Source organism: Crotalus tigris, unplaced genomic scaffold, assembly GCF_016545835.1.
Source record: "Crotalus tigris isolate CLP2741 ecotype Arizona unplaced genomic scaffold, ASM1654583v1 scf7180000018612.917631, whole genome shotgun sequence".
Taxonomy (NCBI): domain Eukaryota; kingdom Metazoa; phylum Chordata; class Lepidosauria; order Squamata; family Viperidae; genus Crotalus; species Crotalus tigris.
In genome coordinates, this window is record NW_024097107.1 from 287,608 (window position 1) to 312,903 (window position 25,296).

The 25,296-nt window shown below is 43.1% G+C and overlaps 1 protein-coding gene across 4 annotated transcripts in view; it reads left to right on the plus strand.

The window, feature by feature from the left end:
• Nucleotides 1–25,296, plus strand: part of MTMR14 (myotubularin related protein 14) — a 109,788-nt gene that overhangs the window by 15,863 nt on the left and 68,629 nt on the right. For all 4 annotated transcript variants that reach the window (XM_039355157.1, XM_039355155.1, XM_039355158.1 and 1 more), the window contains exons 4-9: nt 1,428–1,503; nt 3,309–3,369; nt 4,631–4,753; nt 6,250–6,323; nt 13,518–13,588; nt 15,402–15,476. In XM_039355157.1, coding sequence (XP_039211091.1) covers nt 1,428–1,503; nt 3,309–3,369; nt 4,631–4,753; nt 6,250–6,323; nt 13,518–13,588; nt 15,402–15,476 — 480 coding nt within the window. The remainder of the gene's footprint in view (nt 1–1,427; nt 1,504–3,308; nt 3,370–4,630; nt 4,754–6,249; nt 6,324–13,517; nt 13,589–15,401; nt 15,477–25,296) is intronic.

The window sequence follows — 25,296 nt, forward strand, 5'->3', positions numbered from 1 at the left end:
TTGAAGACCCCTGACCTATATCTCTTTCTTTAGAAACTTCCACTCAGCTTGAACTCCTTTTCCCGTTAACTTCTCACGTCTGGAGAATCTTTTTTATCATTGTTCTAGAGCAGGGCTTTTCAACCTTTTCACCCATTGTAACACTTTTAGGATATGGCAACATCCGAGTACCCCCAGTCGCCTAGCAAGGTGTCAAAAACTTGATGACCCCCCAAAAAAGGATAAAAATGATAAAGTACAGGTAGTCCTCGACTTACAACAGTTCACTTGGTGACTGTTCGAAGTTACAATGGCACTGAAAAAAGTGCCCCCCAAGCCACAGCCAAGCAAGACACCTGCCTGCCCACCTGGCAGTGCTCTTCCTCCTGTCTGAGGTTCCATTGTGGTGAGCATTTCTGTTGAGGATTGGCAGCGGGGGTGGCTTGGGGGGTGTTTGGTTTTTATTCCCCCCCCCCATCTCCTGGGTGGTTGCAGGAGGTTTTGGTCACTTCACATGACTCTGGGACACTGATCGTCATAAATATGAATCAGTTGCCAAGCATCTGAATATAAATCACAAGACCCTGGAGATGCTGCAACTTTCCAGCTGATCGGCGCTTCTTCTGGGCTCAGCAGAAGCACCAGGATCAGTGCCGAGCTCCAGCTGGAGCCTGGCGCTGATCTTGGTGCTTCCACTGATAGCCCCGAAGAAGCACCGATCACCTGGAAAGCGGCACTGATCCTGGTGCTTCCGCTGAGCCCTGACAGCCCTGCATCTCCAGTCGTCTCTCGCTCAGGCTTGTGCGGTGCTGCCACCAGTTCAGCTCATTCCCCTCCCCCACTACCACTTTTCTAGGATGGTTGCGTACCACCTGCCAGGTGCCAATGTACCACAGGTGGTACCCGTACCACTGGTTGAAAAGCCCTGCTCTAGAGTTGTTTAAAATCCTTAAGTGCAAGAGCCTTGTTTGAATGTAGTTCGTTTTAGTGTAGTTTCTTGTAGAATTAAGACCTTTAATACTACTTTTTCCCAATGTTCTTGCTGTTTCTTCAATTAGATCATCTTCATTAAAGATAATGAGTTGATAAGCATTAAAAGAGGACTGCCAAGAGTGTAGGAGAATGGGAAGGAATTGTAGGATCTCGGCACTGGGATTATTGTAATAAGGAATGAAACCTGTGTCGTAAGCTGTGCAACTACCGGTGTCTAACTAGAAGGCTCTAGAGCAGGGGTAGGCAACCATTGCTCTTTTATGACTCGTGGACTTCAACTATGCTGGCTCAGGAACTCTAGAAGTTGAAGTCCACGAGTCATAAAAGAGCCAAAGTTGCCTACCCCTGCTCTAGAGCAAAACCATTTTGATTTGGGTTAGTACGATAAACCTGAAAGAGAATAGAGTCCATTGCTATATCTTTGTACTGTTCTTGGTCTTTGTCTGTCTCCCCAGCATATATGCCGATCAGCCACATTGGCAGGGTGGGGAGAACTTTATGGGCGAACAGGATACAATTACATTTTCTCAGGTAAGGGAAAGGAGGCTTGTGGGACATGTAGTTTTGCTGTTGATAATGCGATTTGAAGAGAAATGGAACATCTGTGGAAATTAGTAGGGTTTGCTCTTTTAAGCATGGAGGAGCAAGTAATAATAATAGGGTTGCTAGGTTTGAGTTAGGGTTATGTATAAATCCAGGCCCTGTGGCTTGTAAAATGTGGTTTAATAGTGTGCATGCATTAAGTTAAAACAAATCATAGGTTAATGGGTGCAAGATTTATATGTAAATAGCCACTGGTTATTTCAGTGTTTCTCAACCTTGACCATTTTAAGGCATGTGGACTTCAACTCCCAGAATTCCACAGCCAGCAATGCTGGCTGTGGAATTCTGGGAGTTGAAGTCCACATGCCTTAAAATGGTCAAGGTTGAGAAACACTGAACTATACTAATCAGCTTTTGATGCTCAAGGGATCTGAACTTGCCACAACCTCCCTTTGAAGGTCCACATTTGTCTGCCTTTCTTTCTCCTCCACTCCCTATCCATTTCTGAATTCCCAGATGCTTGCTAAGCAATTATCAGAGGCCTGGCTTATTTACTACCCCTGACCCTGTATGTTATTAAGGACTCTCCTCAATCCCCAGGATTTCCTTGGAAAATCCTCAGCCATTCTTTCTCTCACACATGACAGCAGCCCCAAGCTTTCAGAAATCTTCCTACCACCGCTTGCCTTCTGACTCTGGCAGGTACAAGGCTGAGATTTGATGAAGTGCTTAATAGCTCAGCTACCGGCACTCAAGCAAGCCGCCAGAGAGGAGGTGCAATTAAAAGGAAAGCGGCTGTTCCAAAATGAACAGGGCCTCCTCCCATTTGTGCAGTCATCCCAGCTCTGGTTAGAAAGGACACTGAGGGAGAAAGACCCGGAATACCTTTTAAAAACGGGTCTCATTTTCTTCCCAACAGTTTGTGTCACCTTACTCAAGCACGCATCATTTGAGCCCATTTTAAGACATTTCCCCCCCTAATTCATGACAATTTCGCAATGCAAGACAGACAGCGCAAGTATTTAAATCATTGTGAAGTGACAGCTTCATTTCGAATGGAGGGCTCTGATTAGTATAGTTCAGTGTTTCTCAACCTTGACAATTTTAAGGCATGTGGACTTCAATGCTGGCTGTGGAATTCTGGGAGTTGAAGTCCACATGCCTTAAAATGGTCAAGGTTGAGAAACACTGGGTTATTTCAAGATGAAAACCAAGCTCCTATGATGCACAAAGAGACTCTCGTGGCCAGATTTAGCCACTAGGCGAAACGTGTTGATCTTTTGCATCAAAAACAAAACCCAACCAAGTTTATTTCATTGGCTTTGTGGGGTGGCCCAGGAAGAATCCTTTGTGGCAGGGGTCTCTAAACATGGCATCTTTGTTGACTTCAACTCCCAGAATTCCTCAGCCAACCATACTTTAGAGTTGCCAGGATTGGCGATTCCTGTTCAACAACTTTAAGAGGTCGGCACTTCAACTCCTAGAATTCTGTTGCCAGCAATTATGGCTGGGGAATTCTGGGAGTTGAAGTCTAAGCTTATTAAAATGGCTAAGGTTGAAAAACGCTGTCCTTTGGGAGAGCCCTGATGATGTCACTTGACTCATTCACAACAGCAAGCCCGTTTGGACTGTTTAATTTGCTGAACTCATGGGAACTCTGAAACTGCCTGGGAGAAGTACTAGATCATAAAAACAGCTTTCTCAGTCCCAAACCACAGTTGCTATAATTCATCGCAAGAAATGATGCAACTGCTAACTTGCTTTTCTCTTCCTTTTTTAATGGCTATTTATAGGGGGTTCAGACGATGCCTGGGCAGATACGGAAGACTTGTCAGAAGAGGACTCTGCTTTAAGGTCTGTTTGTTTTCTGTGCTGTGATGAGTTGCATGACTTATTTCCTCAGCCTGCCCTCCACCTCTCTCTCTCTCTCTCTCTCTCTCTCTCTCTCTCTCTCTCTCCAACATTAAATCGTCAAAAAGTTTCTTTCACTAACCTGGAATTGCAGGGGGATAATTGTTATATTTCTTGAACCTTTGTTGTGCCAGTGCAAAACAATTAAAAACATCCCTGGAACTTCAGAAGTTGGTAGTTGAAGCAATAGCTACTGTCCTGTTACATAAGTTATATAACTGGTTATATAAGTATTTTATTGAGTCTCCCTCTGTGAGGGTGAAGAACAGTTGAAAAAGAAAAGGTGATAAATAAATAAAGTTAGGGACCATCAGGAGAAATAAAGTAGAGCCAAGACTCGTGTGGGCCATAGGATGAAAGTCTTACAGCATTGCTGTGAATTTTATTTAATGTCTATTTTATTTTAACTTCAAAAGGTGTTCTTGAAGATGCTCAAAGTAGTTTATAGCAGATTTTTTTTAAATTCTGTTTTATTTTAACTTCAAAGATGTTCTTGAAGATACTCAAAGTATCTTATGGCAGATTTTTTTTAAAAAAATGATAAATTTGAAATTGCACTGAAATCTCACAAAAAAAATAAAATTTCTCAGCCAAGAAGAAAGTATTTTGCACAATAAAGTATTATAGTGTTAGATCATAAATGTAGATTAAGCACTTAAAATTCTTCTCTGTAGACCAGGGGTGTCCTACTTTGGTAACTTCAAGACTTGTGGACTTTCCCAAATTCTCCAGCCATCATGGCTAGGTCATTCACATCACTTAATTAACACTTAATATTTTCTCTAGCTTGATTTTCATTCCAATCCGATTCTGGAGAGGGTGATTTTTTTTTTAAGGGATTAAGGATCTTTTTGGACTTCCCAATTACCAGGGCAATAATCCTCCAGTTTGAGAGGTGAATTGGGGAGCTGTTGTATCCAAACCAATCACACTGTCCAGATTTATTGTGTTTATTAACATGTCTTTCTCCCTACTTCTTCACACCTTATTTTGACCCATTTACATAGAGGATTTCTAATGTTTTAGTCGTAAGCTGGATGCCATCTCTAGGGGCACCTCCGTTGGAAAAACCATCTTGAAATGAATGGGACTTTCAGGATCTTAGCCCCCATAAAGCATTCTGGCTGGTCTGGCACGTAAGGCTTCCTAAAATCATTTGATTTCCCATAATGGAATGCTAAGCCTCATTTTTCCTTCATTGCAGAAATGCAGACTCGCAACTCTTCGACAAAGTCCGAGGTCACGACATCAAGCTCTTGCGGTATCTGTCAGTTGCATACATCTGTGACCTGATGGTGGAGAACAAAAAAGTGAAGTTTGGATTGAAGTAAGCACCTGGGCACCATGTACTGCAGGGGAAATTTTGAGCCACATTCCAGCTGAAAAATGCTAACAGCATAACAGAGCTGGAAGGGACCTGGGAGGTCTTCTAGTCTAACCCCCTGCTCAAGCAGGAAAACCTGTACCGTTACAGACAAAGGATTGTCCAATCTCTCCTTAAAAACCTCCAGTGTTGGAGCAGCCACAACTTAGAGCTGGACTTCGGCCTCAGTGATAATTAGATTCAAAGAGGTTGGACGTCCATTTGTCTGAAATGGCAATAGGGTTTCCTGCTTGAGAGAGGGCTGGACTAGAAGACCTCCAAGGTCGCCTCCAATTCTGTCATTCTGTTAAATTCTTATTCTGCCACAAATTGTCCTCATTTGATGATTGTGGGCAAAGCGCTGTTGCTCAGCTAATTTGTGAAGGTAAAAGGCAGGAAGTCATCCTGATTTCTACTTTGAAGTGCGTAGAGAGCGATGGGAAAGAAATAAAACCTAAGGTTCCTAGATGATGATATCTTGTTGTTATTGTTGTTGTTATCCACATCTCACAGAAATAAATGCCACGTTTGTTTAGAGCAGTGGTTCTCAACCTGTGGGTCGGGACCCCATTTGGGGTCGAACGACCATTTCACGAGGGTCGCCAAACAACGCAGTCCGCCATTTTTTCCCCCTTTTCCTTAGCTGTGCTACTCCCTTTTATTCTATTGGCTTTTGAAAGCCAATAGAATAGACTCTCTTGAATAGAGTCTAATTCTATTGGCTTTCAAAAGCCAATAGGAATTGTCCAGGCTGTCTCTGCCCTGCTGAGCCCGCCAAAAGTCCCATTCTGCAAACCATGCTGCACCAGTTGAGTAGTCCTCGACTTACAACCGGTTGAGTAGTCCTCGACTTACGACCGGTTGGGGGTCGCGGCATTAAAAAGGTTGAGAACCACTGGTTTAGAGCAGTGAACCTTTTACAGACTGAGTGCCCAAAAACCGCCCCCGCAGAGCCACCCACTGCCTCCACGGCCCACAGCAGCAGATGGCCCAAGTGGCCCAGCAGCGCCATGGCAGCCACGCCCTCCGCCTGCACCCCGCAGCATCACCTGTGTGTGACAGGGCGCGAGGGTGGAGTCTTCGCCCAGTTGCCATGTCTTTGGCTGCGCTGCTCCGCATGGGCCACACCTGTGGACGACTCTTCTCCGGAGGGCTGCTGGTGAGGGGGGAGGCGGGCTGGGGTGACAGCGTGCGTGCCCACAAAGAGGGCTCTGAGTGCCCCTTCTGGCATGCCATCGGTTCGCCACCACTGGTTTAGAGGGTTGACAGTGAGCGACGTGGTTTTATAGCCTTAATTGTCGAGAGCCAGAAAATGTAGTTCAGCTCTGCAAATGTTAAATAAAAATAAAAAGACCCAGAATTTCTAGGTGTAGTGAAGTGGCTCCATAAAGTTAACCTGCTTTTGCTAAATATTGCAAAGAATTTCACCCCCACAGAGTCCATTTCCTTCTCTCTTTCAGTGTGACCTCTTCTGAGAAAGTGGATAAAGCACAGCGCTATGCTGACTTCACTCTCCTTTCCGTCCCCTATCCAGGTAAGTGGGAGCAATATATTATAAACTTGGGCAGTAGCAAAATAATTGACTTTGGTACCTGCTGGATTAATTGGGAATAGGAGATGTTCCGGGGACTAGAGGCGAAAGACTATAAGATGCTAAGTACTGTACACGTAGTCTTTGATTTATGACCATAATTGAACCCCAGATTTCTGCTGTTAAGTGAGACATTTGTTAATGAGTTTTGCCCCATTTTACAACCTTTCTTGCCACAGTTGTTAAGTGAGTCACTGCAGTTGATAAGCCAGGTTGTTAAGTGAATCTGGCTTCCCCCATTGACTTTGCTTCTCCGATCACATGACCTTGGGACACAGCAGCTGTCATAAATATGAATCAGCGGCCAAGCATTTGAATTTTGATCACACGATCATGGGAATGTTGCAAAGGTCGTAACTGTGAAAAATGGTCATAAGTATGTGTTTTAAGATTTTTTTAAAAAAATTTTTTTATTAATTAAGCCTGTATTCAGCTCTGGGAAGGTCGGAGGAGGGTAGGGGAGGGTTGGGAGGGTTTGGGGAAGGGAATTTCTTTTTGTAAAACTTAAAAATTTTCAATTAAAAAAAAATGGTCATAAGTCACATTTTTCAGTGTCATTGTAACTTTGAACGGTCACGAAGTGAACTGATGTAAATCGAGGACTACCTGTATAGTTTTTAATCTTCGTGTGAAACTATATTCCAGGGTCTCTTCTTTTTTTTTTAGTTTTTTTTCTTAGTCCCACCTTTATTATTTAACACAAGGCAGCAAACATACTCTTTCTTCTTCCTTCTATTTCCCCCACAACAACCCTGTGAGGTTAACTGGACTGAGATTAGAGTGACCGGCCCAAAGTCACCCAGCCAGCTTTCGTGCAACTTAATCTAACATCTTAACTGCAACTTACCCACGGTTCATCGAGAACGCTAGTTGCAACTTTTCACTTGGCTGAAGAGCTCTTTTTGTTTATTTCTGAAAGCAGCTCCCCCAAATTAAAGATTCCTCCATCAAAGATGAGATGATCATTGTGCAGACCGATATTTTTTATAATAATAATAATAGTAGTAGTAGTAATAGTAGTACTGGTAGTAGTAGTAGTAGTAAAAGTTGGAAGGGACCTTGGAGGTCATCTAGTCCAACCTCCTGCTCAGGCTTTTTTACTTTTTTCACCATTAAATTTCATTTTGTTAGATAGCGCCCAGTGTTCTAGTCTGTCCAGGTCCTCCTGTATCCTAAGCCTGTCTTCTGGAGTGTTGGCTATTCCTGCCAGCTTGGTGTCATCTGCAAATTTGATGAGTTCCCCATCTATCCCCTCATCCAAATCGTTGATGAAGATACTGAAGAGCACTGGGCCCAGAACAGAGCCCTGGGGCACCCCACTATACACATTTATTTAAGATGTGGGGTGTGATTTGCCTTTTCTGCCCCATCGCTTTTGGAAGCCTGTTCAACATCTCATTAGCCATTAATGAGGTTGAAAATGGGTGTAGCGGGCAAGGATAATATACAACTGGAGGATTTAGCTTGGCTTCTTAGCGCTATGCCAAACATGGGTTTCCCCTTTCCTCTTGGCTGTTTCCAAAGCTTATCTCACTGCAGTGAATCACAGTCCAAGGAACTAAGCATTGCCAGGAAATTCTGGCTAAGAAATACTGACCTGGAAAGTCCTTACGCGTTACGAGATGTTCCTTGGGAGGTGTCACGTGGGAATAATGAGCACATAAACACTCGTTGTCTTTTAATGGACCAGAGCCCACAGAGGGACTATTCCAATTAAAGTTACATGAAGTTCCCTTCCAGAGCATGGTTTTGAAATTACCAAGTAACTAGGTTGGAGGTTTTTTTAAAAAAAAACAATGACAATATTTTCCCCCGTTTGAAGCAATTTAGGCACTACCTAAATCAGGGGTGTCAAACTCAATTTCATTGAGGGCTGCATCAGCATTGCGGTTGCCCTCAGAGGGCGGGGGGGCAGCCTACTGGGTGGGCTTGGATGGAGTGGATGTGGCCTATTGGGTGGGCATGGCCAGCTCTACATCGTTCGCGTCAAGGATGCCTGTGGGGGCCTGGGCAGGAGTGGGACAGATCTGAGGGTCTTTGGCAGAAGGGGGTGGGACCAGGGCAAGTGCCAAGGCATGGTCCATTTCTTCATTCCTCACAAAGGGTGACACCTCCCTCGCATGCACCCAGGGGGCAGGGACGACACGGCAGGGGCTGGTTCCTTGCTGTTTCTAGACGGCCTTGTGCAGCTAAGACTGAATGCATTTCAGGATAGATGGCCACCACAAAATTGTACATTGGCTCCCGGCCGGCCTGGGCCAGGGCCAAGGCAGCAGGGGCCGTTCCCTCACTATTTCCAGGATGACTTCGTGGGCCACATGAGACCACTTTGCGGGCCGCATCCGGCCTCCCGGGCCTTGTGTTTGACATGTCTGACCTAAATCTTTGCATGTATGAGGGACAATCAGAATGGAACAATTCTGTAAACTTTTGCATTTTATATAATCCAAACCAGTTTCTGCCTAGGTCTACCTATCCATTGTCATATCTGACTTTATAGCTCTACTTTATGTTATAATGTAACATAAAACTTGCTTGGCATTGTGGGAGAAAGCCAAGACCCCCTTCCTCGTGCTTATGCCTCTCTGTTCAGAAGCATTACAGGTAGTCCTTGACTTACGTTCATAACATGGTCTAGAACAGTGGCAGCGAACTTATGGCACGGGTGCCAGAGGCAGCACTCAGAGCCCTCTCTGTGGGCATGTGCGCTGTCGCTCCAGTCCTAGGCCTTCAGCTGGGTTTTATAAAACCTTTTCGCTTTAGGCCTCCGCCGCTGTGTACCAAAAAAATAAGGTTCAATCAATCAGTCAATTTCAACTTCTCACGGGAAAAAAAAAAAGATCTTGCAAAGTTGGAATTGATTGATTGAATTTTTTTAGTCCCACCCAGCCTGCCATTACCACTGCAGCCACGCCCACCCAATGGGCCACACCCACCCGGCACCCGACGATGCATAAGTGGGTTTTGGGTTGCAGTTTGGGCACTCGGTCTCTAAAAGGTTCGCCAACGCTGGTCTAGAATTTCCATTGTAAGTCATGATGGTCATAAGTTGAGGCACCCATGTGACCAGACCTGATTTTACAATAGTCCTTAAGCAAACATCATGTTTGTTGGGGATTTCCCCAGAATGTCTCTCTCTAGGCAATCAGCGCTACATCAGAATTCCAGAGTACTTATTCTGTAGTAAAATTATTACAGTTGATTCATAATTATGGTTTGGTTTCGGGTTTTAAGATTAATGTTAATAAGACTAAAATTTTACCTAAAAATATGACTAGTCGGGAGAAGCAGACTTTGGTTAATTTGACGGGTTTTGAAATTGTTAATAAGGTAAAATATTTGGGGGTGATGCTATCTGTTTCTAATGCAAAATTATTTAAAAATAATTATGAAAGGTTGTGGGTTAGGGTACAGAGAGACTTGAAGAATTGGGAAAAGTTGCAATTATCCCTCATGGGAAGAATTGCAGTGATAAAAATGAATATTCTACCCAAGTTTCTCTTTTTGTTCCAAATGATACCGATTTTGAAGAATGAGATCAATTTAACTGAGTGGCAGAAAGGCCTTAATAAATTTATTTGGGCAGGGAAAAAGCCAAGGGTTAAGTTTAAAATTATGCAAGATTTCCGTGAGAGGGGAGGACTCAAGGTGCCGAATTTGAAATTATATTATGATGCGGTGGTTTTAACATTAGTTAGTGACTGGGTAAATTTGACAAATTCTGATATACTTCACTTAGAGGGATGGAATTTACTTTTTGGGTGGCATGCCTATTTAATATTTAATAAAAAAATGGATTGGGCTTTTAAATCTCATATCTTAAGAATTTCTTTACTTAGGGTTTGGAGAAAATATTATAAAAGTGATTTCAAAGTACCATTATGGGCTATACCTTGGCATGCAATAGAAGGAATAAAAAGAGGGGTTAAAATGGATATGGTGTCTTATAGACAGTTACTTAAATGGGATGGACAAAACTGGCAGTTAAAATCACGGGAAGAGTTAGCACAAGAAAATATTATTTATTCTTGGTTCCAATATAGGCAATTATTAGATAGATGGAAGATGGACTGTAAGGTGGGTTTTCTCAGAGAAGATGAAAATCTTATTAAGCAAGTGAAGGATCAAAGACAAACCCACATTAAGAGGATTTATGGGGTTTTAGTTGAATTGGATTCAGAAACGGAACTAATTAAAGATTGTATGATTAGATGGGCGCAGAATTTTGGTGAGCCAGTTCCATTGGACACCTGGGAAACTATTTGGGTGAGAAATGTCAAATTTACACAAGCACAGAACTTAAGGGAGAATTTTTATAAAATGTTTTATAGATGGCACCTTGATCCACAAAAAATGTCTTTTATGTACCCTGACTTACAACCTAAATGTTGGAGATGTGGTTGTATGGACGCTACTTATTATCATATTTGGTGGTCGTGCAGAGAGATAAAAGCATTCTGGATTAAGATATGGTGGAATATCCAGAGAATTTTTAAAAGGAGGGTAAAATTTACTCCACAATTATTTTTGTTAGGTATAGTTATTGATTGTGATACAAAGGAGGTTATATTGATGTTAAATTTGATTACAGCTGCGAGGCTGTTAGTAGGACAATATTGGAAGAAGGAATCTTTGCCTACATTGCAGGAATGGTTTCTTAAAGTGTCTCATTTGGCGGAAATGGCAAAGATTTCGGCTTTCTTAAAGGGACAAACGCAAGAGAAATTTCTTGCTGTTTGGGATAAATGGATAAAATTCATACAATTTAAATTTGATATAAAAAATACTATATAGTTTTTTCATAATTTTTAACTTTATATATATATATATTTTCTATTTTATATTCTTTTTTTTATAAATATAAATTTTTTTAACTTTTTTTTAATTAAGCCTATATTCTGCTCTGGGAGGCCCTGGGGGGGGAAGGGGGGGTTTGGGTAGGGGTGGGGGAAGGGGGGTTTTGTTGGGTAATGTTTGTTTTTTATTTGTATATGTTGTTTTTTGTTTTTGTATTGTCTTTTATTTTCTGTAAAATTTATAAAACTCTTTAATAATAATAAAAAAAAAAAGAATTCCAGAGTACTAATTTCAAGAGACATTAATAGCTGGAGAACGGCAGGTTGATCTCTGAAATAAGCCATGGAGGCAAAATAAGCTCCTGAAGCTTTTGGCTAACTCAGGCTCTTGCTTACCAGCTATGTTTGATTCCAGCTGAGAATTGTTCATCACGGCTTGCTTGCCTGTCTTGCTGCAAAGAGGTGCTATCGTGCAGGTCGGGCCAATGGTGGTTCTAGCACAATGTCTTTCAAACTTGGCAGCTTTAAGTTATGTAGATTCCAACTCCTAGAATTCCACAGAGGAATTTTGGGAGTTGCAGTCCAGACGTCTTAAAGTTGCCAAGTTTGAAAAGCTCTGCTCTAATACCTAATGAGGGTCGAGCTGTGGCTCTAACACTGTTTATTCTGGGATTCCTTAGGCCAGGGCTTTTCAACCTTTTCACCCATTGTACCACTTTTTAGAATATGGCAATATCCGAGTACCACCAGTAGCCTAGCAAGGTGTCAAAAACTTGATGACCCCCCCCCAAAAGGAAAAGGAAAAAAGTGATAAAGTACAGGTAGTCCAAGACTAACAACAGTTCGCTTAGTGACTGTTCGAAGTTACAATAGCACTGAAAAAGTGCCCTCCCAGCAAGACACCTTCCTGCCCACCCGGCGGCGCTCTTCCTCCTGTCTGAGGTTTTCATTGTGACATTTCTGTTGAGGATTGGCAGTGGGGGTGGGGTGGGGGGTGTTTGGTTTTTATTTCCTCCCCCCCCGTATGCTGGGTGGTTGCAGCAGGTTTTGGGACACTGTGACCATCATAAATATGAATCAGTTGCCAAGCATCTGAATGTAAATCACAAGACCCTGAAGATGCTGCAACATTCCCGCTGATCGGCGCTTCTTCTGGGCTCAGGAGAAGCTCCAGGATCAGCGCCGCGTTCCAGCTGGAGCCTGGCGCTGATCCTGGCGCTTCCACTGAGCCCTGACAGCTCTGCAGCTCCAGCCATCTCTCGTTCAGGCTTGTGCAGTGCTGCCACCGGTTCAGCTCATTCCCCTCCCCCGCTATCACTTTTCTAGGATGGTCGTGTACCACCTGCCAGGTGCCAATGTACCACAGGTGGTACCCGTACCACTGGTTGAAAAGCCTTGCCTTAGGACAGGGGTGTCGAACTCAATTTCATTGAGGGCTGCATCAGCATTGTGGTTGCCCTGGGTGGGTGTGGCCAGGGTGGGTGCGGCCTATTGGGTGGGCGTGGATGGAGTGGGTGTGGCCTACTGGGTGGGCATGGCCAGCTCTACATCGTTCACGTCAAGGGTGCCTGGGGGGGCCTGGGCAGGAGTGGGACAGATCTGAGGGTCTCTGGCAGAAGGGAGTGGGACCGGGGCAAGGGCCAAGGCATGGTCCATTTCTTCATTCCTCATAAAGGGTGACACCTCCCCAGCATGCACCCAGTGAGGCTAGTTCCTTGCTGTTTCTAGACGGCCTTTTGGAGCTAAGACTGAATGCATTTCAGCACAGATGGCCACCACAAAATTATACATTGGCTCCCGGCCGGCCTAGGCCAGGGCCAAGGCAGCGGGGGCCGTTCCCTCACTGTTTCCAGGATGGCTTCACGGACCACATTAAACCACTTCACAGGCCGCATCCGGCTCCCGGGCCTTGTGTTTGACATGTCTACCTTAGGAGCAGCATCTTTACCTCTGTGTCAACGCTGCAAATATTGTATATTCTTGCTTTTGACAATATGGGGTTAATAAAGAGCAGAAGGGGCGTTGGGGGTAAAGCCCGGGAAAGAAAGAGGAAGAAAACATTTGACCTTCACACTAATTGGGTAGTGTGAGATATGATGGCTAATTTAGGGAGGGAACACGCTGATAATTTAACTGCTCAGAGGAAGAGAACTTAAATCCTAGCATCCCTTTGTTGTGCCTGTGCCAACATTTTGTAACAATAAAAGACTTTTAGGAAAATAAATGCCTGGAAGTTCTTTGGAATGTTTCATTAGCCGGAACCACATCACTCTGCTTGCAAGGAGTTTTCATGTTCCTTCCATTTTTCTTTCTCTCCATCCCCTTTTTTCTTCCTGCACAGGCTGCGAATTTTTCAAGGAGTACAAAGAACGGGATTACACAGCAGAAGGACTGGTATTTAACTGGAAGCAGGTATGGACCAGGCAGCAAAACCGACTCACTCGAATGCTGCTTGAATGGGATATTTCTAAATTAGGACTCTGTAAGAACACTTTGGAGAGGCTTGTCTCAGCTTGTAATCCAACATCCTGCCTTGTTGGAAGAAAACAACCAACCAAGGAACCAGGGCCGGGCCAGCAACATGTAGATGCTAGCTTAGGTGGATAGAAAAACTGCATTTGTCACCTGAATTGACCCAGTTGCTCTGTCTAATGTAATAAGGTTAGCCCTGCGTGAACCCAAGAGGCCTCTAGAAGGCTTTCAGCTGCACTTATGGGCCACGTGTAGCTTTCTGGACGTCTCTTCCGAGATGTTGGCTGTTGTTGATACAACTGCTGAAAGTAACATCCATTCTCACGATTTTGGAATATGTAATAAGAACCGGATGGACAGACTTGAGGTGTTTACACCTCATCCCTCCCAAGCATGAAATAACCCTGAAATCTCTAATGCGGCATCACCAATTTTGCATCATCACCCCTTCCATACAATCTTTAGCCTAACCAAAACATACAAAATGCAACTCTGTTTAGCCTCATTTGTTGTAAGCAGTGTCTTATCAGGTTGCTGCTCACCCCACTCCTGTATTTGCTGCCAGCAGAAAACTAGAGATTTTCAGCCTTTCCCTGCTTCTTCTTTCTTCTCCTCCTCCTCCTCCATCATCATCATCACTATCAGGCCTGTCCCACTGAGAAATTCTTTTGAAAACCATATAACCACCAATAGGATTTCTCCTCCTTGCCTATGAAGGAGAAAAGTGGGCAATATCATTGCTTGCAAGTAAGGAACATAGCACAGGCAAAGCATTATTTCTGTCAAAACCACAGACATGCAAGATATTGTTGGATGGCCATCCCTTGTTTAGGAGACCAGGACAATCAGTGCCAAGAAGAATCCCTGGAGAGAATGGAAGATAACTGAGCCACTGAGAAACATGGCAAGACAATTATCATTCTGCTATGCTATATTTATATGTTACTTATGTGTAAGGGTTTAGGTCCATACCAGTGATGGCGAACCTTTTAGAGACCAAGTGCCCAAAAACCCCCCCCCACCCCTGTTCCCGCTCCGCTGTGCCCGCTGGACCACCCACCACCTCCATGGCCTGCCACAGATCACCCAGGCAGCCCAGCAGCACCATGGTGGCCACGCCCTCCATCCGTGCCCCACAGCAGCATCTGCGTGCGATGGGGCACAAGGGCGGAGTCTTGTCCTTGCTGCCCAGCTATCATGTCCTTGGCTGTGCTGCTTCGTGTGGGCCATGCCCAGGGGTGATTCTTCTCCAGGGGGGTTGCTGGTGAGAAGGGGGCCATGGGAGAAGGCGGGGCTGGGGCGACGGGGTGTGTGTGCCCACAGAGAGGGCTCCAAGTGCTGCCTCTGGCACGCGTGCCATAGGTTCGTCACCACTGGTCTATACATATGTTGTATATAATATGTTTAAATGTGTGTTATATATGTGTGCAGTTGAAGAGCCAGTAACTAAATTTCATTTTTAATGTGTGCCGTTGTGCCCACAGTAAAAAAAATGACAATAAAGGTTATCTATCTATCTAAGGCAGAACTAAGATTCCAGTGGACTTGGGAGGAGGTTTTGTGGCAATACCTTTGCCGCAAAATATGCATAGATCTTGACTGAAAGAGTTGGATTTCCCTGACTGGTATATAATTTTGTATTACAGGAGTAATACAAAAGCAAATTATACTCTCCTGTTTCTAATATTTTCTAAACCTAGCTTTGTCACACCATCTGGTTATTGAGAGAATGAATATTCCCGTTTATTTGCAGGATTATGTAGATGCTCCCTTAAGTATCCCAATCTCTCTTACCAAGCCTTTGAACATCGACTGGAGTGAATATCAGGTAAGAAGGAGAAGAGGAGGTCTTTATGAAATTCCCTTTCTTGCAGAAACAAACTGTAGGGCTGTTCCTTGGGTTGAGGTTTGCGGTGAATTCTACCTTGCAGTCATTTGATCCAGGATTCTTTGGCTGCGAAAGTATCGGAAGGAACTGTCTAGATTAGTGCTGGATTAGTCTACATTCTGTGTTGCTCTAGATAGCAACATGGGTGGCATATAAGTTTAATAAATAAATAAAATTTGTGAGTTTGTCCTTTATCCTTTGCTTGTTAATTTTCCAGACAGTTTTGTAAAGCCTTATCCATTTATTTTGTTAACACCTTTCTTGTTCTCTCTGAATCCGAGAACAATTTATTTTGGGGGTTCTCTAGGAGCTTCTTAGCTGGGAAGCTTAGTCTGAATGTAGAATTTCCACATTCTTTTCAGTTATTTACTATGCCAACAGTAGATCGGGCGAACAAGAATGATTTGTTAAATTTCCAAGTGAGCCCACTTAAGGTCCTTGGTGGATCTCAGCAACTGGCTCAGCAGTGTTCAGCTGAATGTTTACATCTAAAGATTTTCCTTCTCTCACTGCTCCAAACAAGACTGGTCAGCAATTGGAGCATCCTCCTTATCTTATAACTCCTGTATGAGAAACAGGTGGCAGTTATGGCCAGGAGGGCTTTTGCATAGATTCACCTTACATGCCACTTGTACCCTTTCCTAGATCGGGAGGGGGGGCTTGCTCTCGGTCCCTCCTGCTTTGGTCACCTTCCACATGGGTTGCTGCAATGTGGGTTACCTGGAGCTGCCTTTGAAGACTACGTGGAAGCTGCAGTTGGTCCAGAATGTGGGTGGCTTGGGTTCTTACAGGCAAACCTTGTTATGCCCGTGCTACATCGCTGCTCCATGAGCTGCATTGGCTGCCAGCAGCCTTCCAGGTGTAACTTGGAGTGCTGATTACCACCGATAAAGCCCTTAATTACCTGGGCCTATGTTATTTGCAAGACCGTCCTTGATTCATTGTTTCAGTCTGACCTGTTAGATCCAGCACGGTGGACACTTTTCAGGTCCCATCTATGAACCAGTGTGACCTGCTAGGACCTAGGAAGTGGATCTTCTCTTTTGTGACACTTGTCCTTTGAAACAACATATCCCCCCCCCCAAGATATTTTTCGCCCCAACTCTGCTGGCATTTCATGAATCCTTGAAAACCTCTATGTTTCCCCAGATGTGAGGCCTGTAGATAGCATGAGGCCATCGTTATATTTTTTTTATCGATATGTTTGGGCTTTGTGGTATGAGTTCCTGTGCTATTATATTATTTATTGTCATTGTTATATGTTCTTAATCTTGTTTTGTTAGTTTTAATCAGGTGTTTTCCACCCAGAATTGCAAATGCCAGATGGGTGGCTACATAAACTGATAGGATATATAAGGCAGTGTCATGAAGGAAATTATCCTCTTCATAATATCTCCTATATCTGTTACTCAGTGATATACATCAAATGTACAGATATGCTTTTCATAAATGAGGGTGGCAATTTATTGTGTTTCTAGAAATATATCCACAAGTAGCTTGCGAAGTTGTGTTTCTAGAAATATATCCACAAGTAGCTTGCGAAGTTTTCCTTAAAAAAAAAAATATTGATCATTAAAATACATCAAACTAATGGAAAAGTCTATCTGTGGTACAAAATACTAGAAAATATAACCACAGCAAAACTAAACAGGCTTGTAGACTTACAGTTTGTTTTGGTTTCTGTCTGGATTGAGGTGAAAATACTGCCTGTAAAATAAATACACTTAAGAGAGAAAAAAAAACATACTGTACCTAGTTTGGGAAGGGTGAGAAGAATTGCCTCTCTAACTGAGAGATGAAAAATGTGACAATTCCATGAGTTGCTTAATTGCAGCTCCTAAAGCAGGGATCTTCAAACTTGGCCCTTTTATGACTTGTGGACTTCAACTCCCAAAATTCCTCAGCCAGGCACACTGGCTGAGGAATTCTGGGAATTGAAGTCCACAAGTTATAAAAGGGCCAAGTTTGAAGACCCCTGTCCTAAAGGGATCAGTAAATACAGGTAGTACTTGACTTTATGACCATGATCAGGTCGTATGTCATTATGGTCATAAGTCAAGGCACCACACGACTGGAAGTTATTTTATGGTCAGTTCTGTGGTAATTATTAAGTCAATACTGCACCTTCTTAAGTGAATCCAACAGTCATAAGTATGAATCCATTCAAGTGGGTCTTTTTGGCCAGAAACTAGTAAAAAAAAAATTGTGAATCACGGTCATGTGACCACAGAATGCCATGATTGGTCATAAAAGTGACTGGTTGCCAAGCACCCGAAGTGCAGTCATGTGACTGAAGGGCAGCCATTTACAATGGCTAGTGGTTCTTTACAGGCTGTTGTAAATCTGAACAGTCGTTAAGTGTTCAGCTGCAGGTCGAGGACTACCTGTATAGTGAGGTATGCAGAGATGTATTGTTAATCCATATCTGGAAGGAGAGCGGTTCCCCACCCTTTATCTTCTCCCTGGAAACAGGACTCAAAACTTTGGACCAGGTCATACTTTGAGTTTTCTGGACCATTTTCAGGAAGCCTTGCTCAGTATTGATGCTGTAATGATGGTAAATCATGGATTAAACAGAAGAATCTATCCTTGCAAATTTGTATGATTTCTGCCCCCCCCCCCAGCCATCTGTGGAATTGGGATTCCTCTCAAAATTCTGCTAATCTCACTTTCTTTCTGTGGCATTTCAACTGAAATAACAATACTTTTCAGTCTCTCTCATTCCCTCTCATCTTTGATGGAACTTCTCATTCTACATTTGCTCTTACAATTTCCACGCCTCCGTCCTAAGATGAGATGTTTTTAACCATCCTTCTCCGCCATCTCCCTAAACACATAAAGCTTGACAGCTAGAGCTCTCCAAGCGATGCAAGCTTTATTTTTATCCTGGTCCTTCCTATTGTCACCATGTCAAATTGCTAGCTTGACTTGAAAAGTGAGATAGTCATGTTTATAGTTACTTCCAGACCTTGTGGAAGTCTGTAGCGATGAAAAGAAAAACCAATCTTACAGGGAAAGCCTTCCCTTAAAACTTATATAATTTGTCAAATGAGTAAATGGTCATCAGTGCCGGTTGGGTCCAACTCTCTAGAGACAGTTGCAGTTGTGCTGTGGCAGCAGATGCTGCATTATTTATTTGTAACCGAAGGATCCCATATCTGTGTATCTTTCTCACATTCTGAAAATTACAGTAGGAATCTACTGCAGTGTCAGTGCAGGAAAGTCAGAGGGGGAAGTGATGATTTGCTAGATTTTTAGCACTTAGGGATGCCTTTTGGATGGAGCAGCAATCTTGTGCTGGGCAAAACGAGTGGGTCTTCACATCCTGTTGTTAAGGAGGCAGTGGTTAGGTTCATGTACTTTTCTAGAAGTTATTTTACCCGTTTCCAACCAGGATCTGTTGACTTAATATTGCTTAAAGAGAGCAAGACCTCTACATGGGGCTGCCCTTGATGAGTATCCAGAAGCTTCACCTGATGCAGAATGTGTGCCCCCCCCCCCAAGAACAGCACGTGTTATACCTGTACTCCGTGAGCTCCACTGATTGCCAGTCTGCTTCCAGGTCCAGTTCAAGGTGCTGATTTTGACTTTGAGAACCCTTCATGGCATAGAGCCAGGCTATTGAAGGGACCACCTCTCCCTCAATATCTGCCTGTCCCATCAGTTCCAGTAGAATAGGCATGCTCTGTTAGGGAACTACATTTGTCAGGCCCCAAGAGGACAGATCTTCTCTGCCCTGGCACCTGCCTTACGGGAGAATGAAGAGTGAGGTTACTTTGCTGTCTGTTGATTTTCCAGAAGTCTCTCAGAACCTGGCTAGGCCAGCAGGCCTGAGGGTCCCAGGCAACTGTTGAGATCTTGAGGTGGCTCTATTATTGCTGTTAACACCAGTTCTCTCTTAATAATGGCTGTTTTTATGCATTTACTATTGAGGGTTTGTTGTACACTGCCCAGAGTCACCTTTTGTGAGATGAGCAGCTATATACATTTGACATAAAAATTAATTAATTGTCGGGTCCTTGGCGATCTCTGAGCTTGGTTGTTACCTAGTTGGGTAATGAAACATCTGCAAGCTTAACAACCGAGCCCAGAGAATACTAAGGACCACACAGTTCAATACTGAGCTACAACTATTCCCTTCAATTTGTAATTAATTGAATGAATAAATGAATGTATGAATGAGTGAGTGAGTGAGAGTGGATGGATGGATGGATGGATGGATGGATGGATGTATGGATGGATCTTCTTTGCTGATAACAGTTTCTCAAAATCATCTGCCCAGTCTTGGAAAGGAAAGGAGGAAGATCTGGAATTTAACAACATTTACAGTCAGTTGTGTTTTCTGATCAAAAATAATGTTAAATAAGTACAGATAGTCCTCGAGTTACCATCCCAATTGAGCCCCAAATTTAAGCTGCTTAACTGAGTTTGCCCCATTTTACGATTTTTCTTGTCCTAGTTGTTAAGTGAATCATTGCCTTTGTTAAGTTAGTAAGGTGAATCTGGCTTCCCCCTTGACTTTGCTTGCCAGAAGGTCGCAAATGACCGCAACCGTCATAAATATGAGGCTGTTTGCCAAGCATCTGAATTTTGATCACATGACCATGGGGATGCTGCAACGGTCATAAGTGTGAAAAACAGTCACAAGTCCTTTTTTTTCAGTGCCGTTGTAACTTTGAAAGGTCACTAAATGAACTGCTGTAAGTCGAGGACTACCTGTATTTTAAAACTTGTTTAAGCTGAACGCTCAACATCTGTAGGATGCTCTCTCTCGTAATACTGAGAATGCTGAGATGACGAAGCAACAGCCTTTTAACATTATGCTGATGCCCTGCAGTTTCATCTCTATTCTGCTAAGCGTAGCTTAGCGCTGGGGTTGCTTTTTTTTTTTTTAATTCCTCCTTGCCAGTGAGAATATTGTTGCAGCATGTCAGTCATCTTCTTTCAATTCCTCAGCAGCCAGGTGGTGCTAGCACAGTTGTAAGAACAGGAGTGGGGGTGGAGAGAGTTAAGCTGCCTTGTGATATATTTGTTCTGAAAACCAACAAATAGCTGTGACTGGGGCTAAATTGGGATGAAATATTCTTTACTTAGATGTACAGATATTTCACTTGAGTTTTGGAAGCGAAGACAGGATAGGATTGATGGGAAATGAAAGGCCAGAAGCAAACTTGGGTTTAGTCCAGAGTGTTCTCGGAGAGAGGTCTGCATCCCAACACTGATCTTGCCCTTAAAAACAAGATAAAACTGCTAGTATTCTAGTCGGTGGTGAGCAATTGCCAGCCCCTCACATTTCCAACCCTGTAGTATCCTTTGAGGGCAATTTGGTGAATTTTAAATAGCTAATCATAATAGTAGAAGCTTTGCCTAATGCTGGCCAGTGTACTACTAACTGCCACGATCGTGGAGGGAGAATAGCAGGGTACAAAGACCTCAACAAAACTTGAAGCTGGCCTGAAAAAGAGCATTGATGCAACATGAAAATAAGTAACCAAGTTATTTTTAGGACTGGGGATTATGTCAGAATAAATGTTCTCTCCAGTCCAAACAGAGTGGCTTTTGCCGTCAGTTCTGGGACAGGATACTGGAAACCATCCAGTGTTGCTGAACTACAATTCCCAGCAGTCTTGGTCACTATGATTAATGGCATTGGAAAGACACAGGTAGTCCTTGACTTACGATCACAGTTGAGCCCGGATTTTATGTAGCTAAGTGAGTTTTGCCCCATTTTACGGCCTTTCTTGCCACAGTTGTTAAGGGAATCACTGCAATTGTTAAATTAGTCACACGGCTATTAAGGGAATCCGGCTTCCCCCATTGCAGGGGTCCTCAACCTTGGCAATTTTAAGACTTGCAGACTTCAACTCCCAGAATTCCTCAGCCAGCCCTCAGTGCTGGCTGAGGAATTCTGGGAGTTGAAGTCCGCAAGTCTTAAAAGTTGCCAAGGTTGAGGACCCCTGCCCCATTGACTTTGCTTTTTGGTCGCAAATGGTGATCACATGACCTGGGATGCTGCATCTGTCTTAAAGACACTTAACCAAGCACCTGAATTTTGATCATGTGGCAATTGTAAGTGTAAGAACTAGTCCCAGGTCACATTTTTCAGTGCCCTTGTAATTTTGAACAGCCACTGGATGAGTGGTGGTAAGTCAAGGACTACCTTGTACAATGACCCTTTCCTGATGCTTTATTCTCTTTTATCGAAAGCACGTCCCGTGTTCATGTCCTGGCTCTCGCAGTTCTTGATCTACTTCTGTGGGGTAATACGTGAAACAATGGGGTGAGGTCGTGCGTGAAATTAACAAAAGATTAAAAAAAAATACGCTGTCTGTAGACCAGAAGATCTCTCTTCTGGCTATCTCCAACTTTGTGGTGCTAGAATTGTGAATGGGTAGTAGCAGGGAAAGGATGAGGGCTTGGGGTCACTCTAAAAGAAAACCATTGTGTAATAAATATCCCTTTCGTTGCAGCACATGTAAAATAGGCTGTTCCTGGTGCAAAGAGGAAAAACTAATCTTTTACCAGCATATGTGTCCTATTTTTGCTGTGCAGCTTCCCCATTTTGGGGGTTTTGCTGAAGTGGGTCAGGACCCAGCAGGATATTCAGACTCTAATCAATCTTTCAGAAAGTGCTTTGTTACTGAGCTGTGGAGTGATTTTTCTATTGCTCTCTGTAATTCTCGGGGACCTAATTCTCCTGAACAATTGAGTAATGAGTCAGATACGGAAACTCTGCTCCCTTCTCCTCTTCTCCATTTTTTTCCCCACATATGGGGGGGGGGGTTTTCCCCCCATCATTTTTTGAAGATTCTGTGCTTCTACAACCATCCTCCCCGCCCAAAATAACCCGGACCCGTTAAATTTCAGTTCAGATATTCTATTTAGAATAAAGTGCAACGGCGCAGAATGAAACTGGAGTTGAAGAGGTTTGAATTGGGGTCCTGCTGAGATATAAAAGAATTTCCTGGGTATTTTGACAGCTGTTAATATAGCAAGTGTCTATTATATTTCAACCTATCTCCCGTTATCTCAGAAGCAATTTTAGGAATTAGGTTTATTTACTTCTTGTATCTATATAACTGTCCTTCTCACAAATACGACGTACAATAAAAAATAGCCATAAAGAAACAGACATTAAAACATTCCGTAACAAAAACATCCATATTGTTAAGCGCTACTAAAAGAGAGTGTAGCGTATCCCACTGCAACAATTTTCCAGATCCTTGAAATCCCCAAGTCTGTTGACACAACTGTGTTTTGAGGCACAGTGGTTCTGAGAGGCGTAGTGAGTACAAAAAAACGATGAGTTACCAAGCAATTTTTCCTCCCATAAGGAATAATGTAGTGAGTCACAAGGCAGCCGACACTGACAAGTTCTAGCTTGTGCGTTGAGTACCAAACAAGCGATGGATACCGGGTGAAGGGATTGCACTTTTGCTATCCCCCCATACGTGGGGCAGATCCCACGAACTGACACTAAAGAAGACTCCTGACACAGAGGCTTTCTTGGGGTGGGACTGCCCCGAACCGAAGTCCGGGAACTACTTTATTGATTACAGTATGCAAATAAGCATTGATTACATGTGATACATTTGTGCCATACATATAATTTCTTGCTGCGCCATAAGCTTAAAACCACTCCCATTACTTAGTCTCAGAGCATGTCAAGAGTACATGTCATGTTTGACCTATATTGCCCACCTGGCGACACAAAACAAAACCATGTGGTTAGTGCCTTCTCGAGCTTAGTTCTGCATAACATCCTGTTTAACTGTCATGCGGTTTGCCATTTGTGTTACGAGCTAGCGAGCTTTGCCGCAGACGTTTCCTCTAGAAAGGGCAAAGAAAGGGCAAGGAGGGGGCGAGGAGGGGGCTACAACTCCAACATCTCCCCTGTCTTTTTCTAATTAAAGGAAAAATCATCTTCTTCACTGCTAAGGGTTATGGCTAAAGGGTCCGGTATGTCCATGGTTGGCAGTTTCTTGTACCTAACCAGGTGTATGGTCCTTTTGAGGAAAATATATTTTTCTGCTCCTTTTTAATATTTCCTTCTGGGGGGGCTAACTTCCATCAATATCCCCACTTTGTGCCTTAAGTGTGTAAATGTATGACATTAAAATTGATCTGGTCAGAGAGACTTGGTAGGCAAGCTTTTAAACTATTAAGCAAAAAAAGGAAAAGAAAATTAAAACATTAATGGAGGCAGCAGAAAAAGATCCCTTTAGTGGCATCTATAAAGTTCTAAAAGTTAGGGCAAAATTTTGTTAGGTGGAAAAAAAATTTATAGTATCCAATATTCTGTGCCAATCATTTTCAAATGTTGGATGTCACCTTTAGCTTCCAGTCAGGTTTGCATACCTCCCAAAATTCTCCACAGCCATGGTTTTCCTTAATACATGACCACTGGCTGCCCAATTTCAAGGGTTGTTTCCTGCCTTAGCTCTTAATTCAGTGCATCCAGGTTTGTAATGTCCAATATGCCAGTCTATTAAATTTTCTTTAAATTGCACATAATGAGTTCTAGGAATCCCAATCTGAGCTCACCAGTGCAAGATATTCAGGGCTGAAGTTTGGGATTTTTCCTGTTGCCTCCTTAGTCAGGGCATATGAATTGCAAATCACCTGAGGGGGCCTAGTTCCCTCCCCCTTGTTATCTGTTGAAAGTTGGTCCCACAAAGCTTTGGTGCAATAGAGCAAAAATCAGCCTGAGGAACTTTACTAAAGGTAGGTGGAGGAGATAAACTCAAGTGTAATTCTGAATGGTGTGTGTGTGTGCATATATGTGCAGCTACTTTTACAAAATAGTCAATACAAACCTTGTGGATCAATTTTCCCTCCCACCAGATAGAAGTTCAAGGTGTTTAGTACTTGTTCTGCCACATATTCCCAAGTGCCATCTCTCTATTAATACATTCAACTGGCTTGTTACAATACAAATGGGGCAAGAAAAAAAAAGTTTACAATGAGTTTCCACCCTCCCCCCACAGTCTTAATTTTCTCTTTTGAGGCTTTACATGGCACCACCTTCCTTCTGCAGCTCTCACAGGCATCTGGGGAAATGGTAGGACTTGGGAAAATGTTCCACTCAGATTGCATGGTGGCTTTTTAGTGGATGGCTGGATTCAAAACTCAATTCCATGGCTCAAATGGATGGAGGCAGCATCTGGGTCTGTGTGTTCTGCTTCCAAAGGCTTGGGAGAGGGTTTCAGGGCTGAAAGATACAAGAACAGGGTCTCCCCCCCCCTTTCTGGGTGGACTCTACCAGGAGAGGCAGACAAAAGGTATGGAGAACAAAGGACAGGAAAAGAATTGAAAGGGGGGTAGCTTGCAGGCAGTTTGAAAATGCTGAAAACTCCAAATAGTTTTAAAAGCCTAATATTTTAAGGTGTAGAACTTGTCAAGGGTAGGAGAACATTTATTCTAAAATAGACCACATCATTTTAGAGATTAGAAAATGCTTATTTGTTTCAGAAAAGTTTCATAGTAGTTTCACCAGTAAGTTTTAGGATATGAAAAGTAACTTAGGAAAATTATTTCCCCACACAAGCAGACTTGAGCTTCAAAAGGCTCTTGTAGATAGACACACATTTTTCAGAAAAAGGATAGATGAAATACATACAGTAAATGCAAGTGAAACTTTTCCAACAGATAAACTTAAAACAATCCCTCCTGGTAACTTAAGGCTGTTCTTGAGCGTACACAGAGAGAAAGAAAAACAAACAAACAAACAAACACAATTCTTTTTCTTCACTCTGTTTGT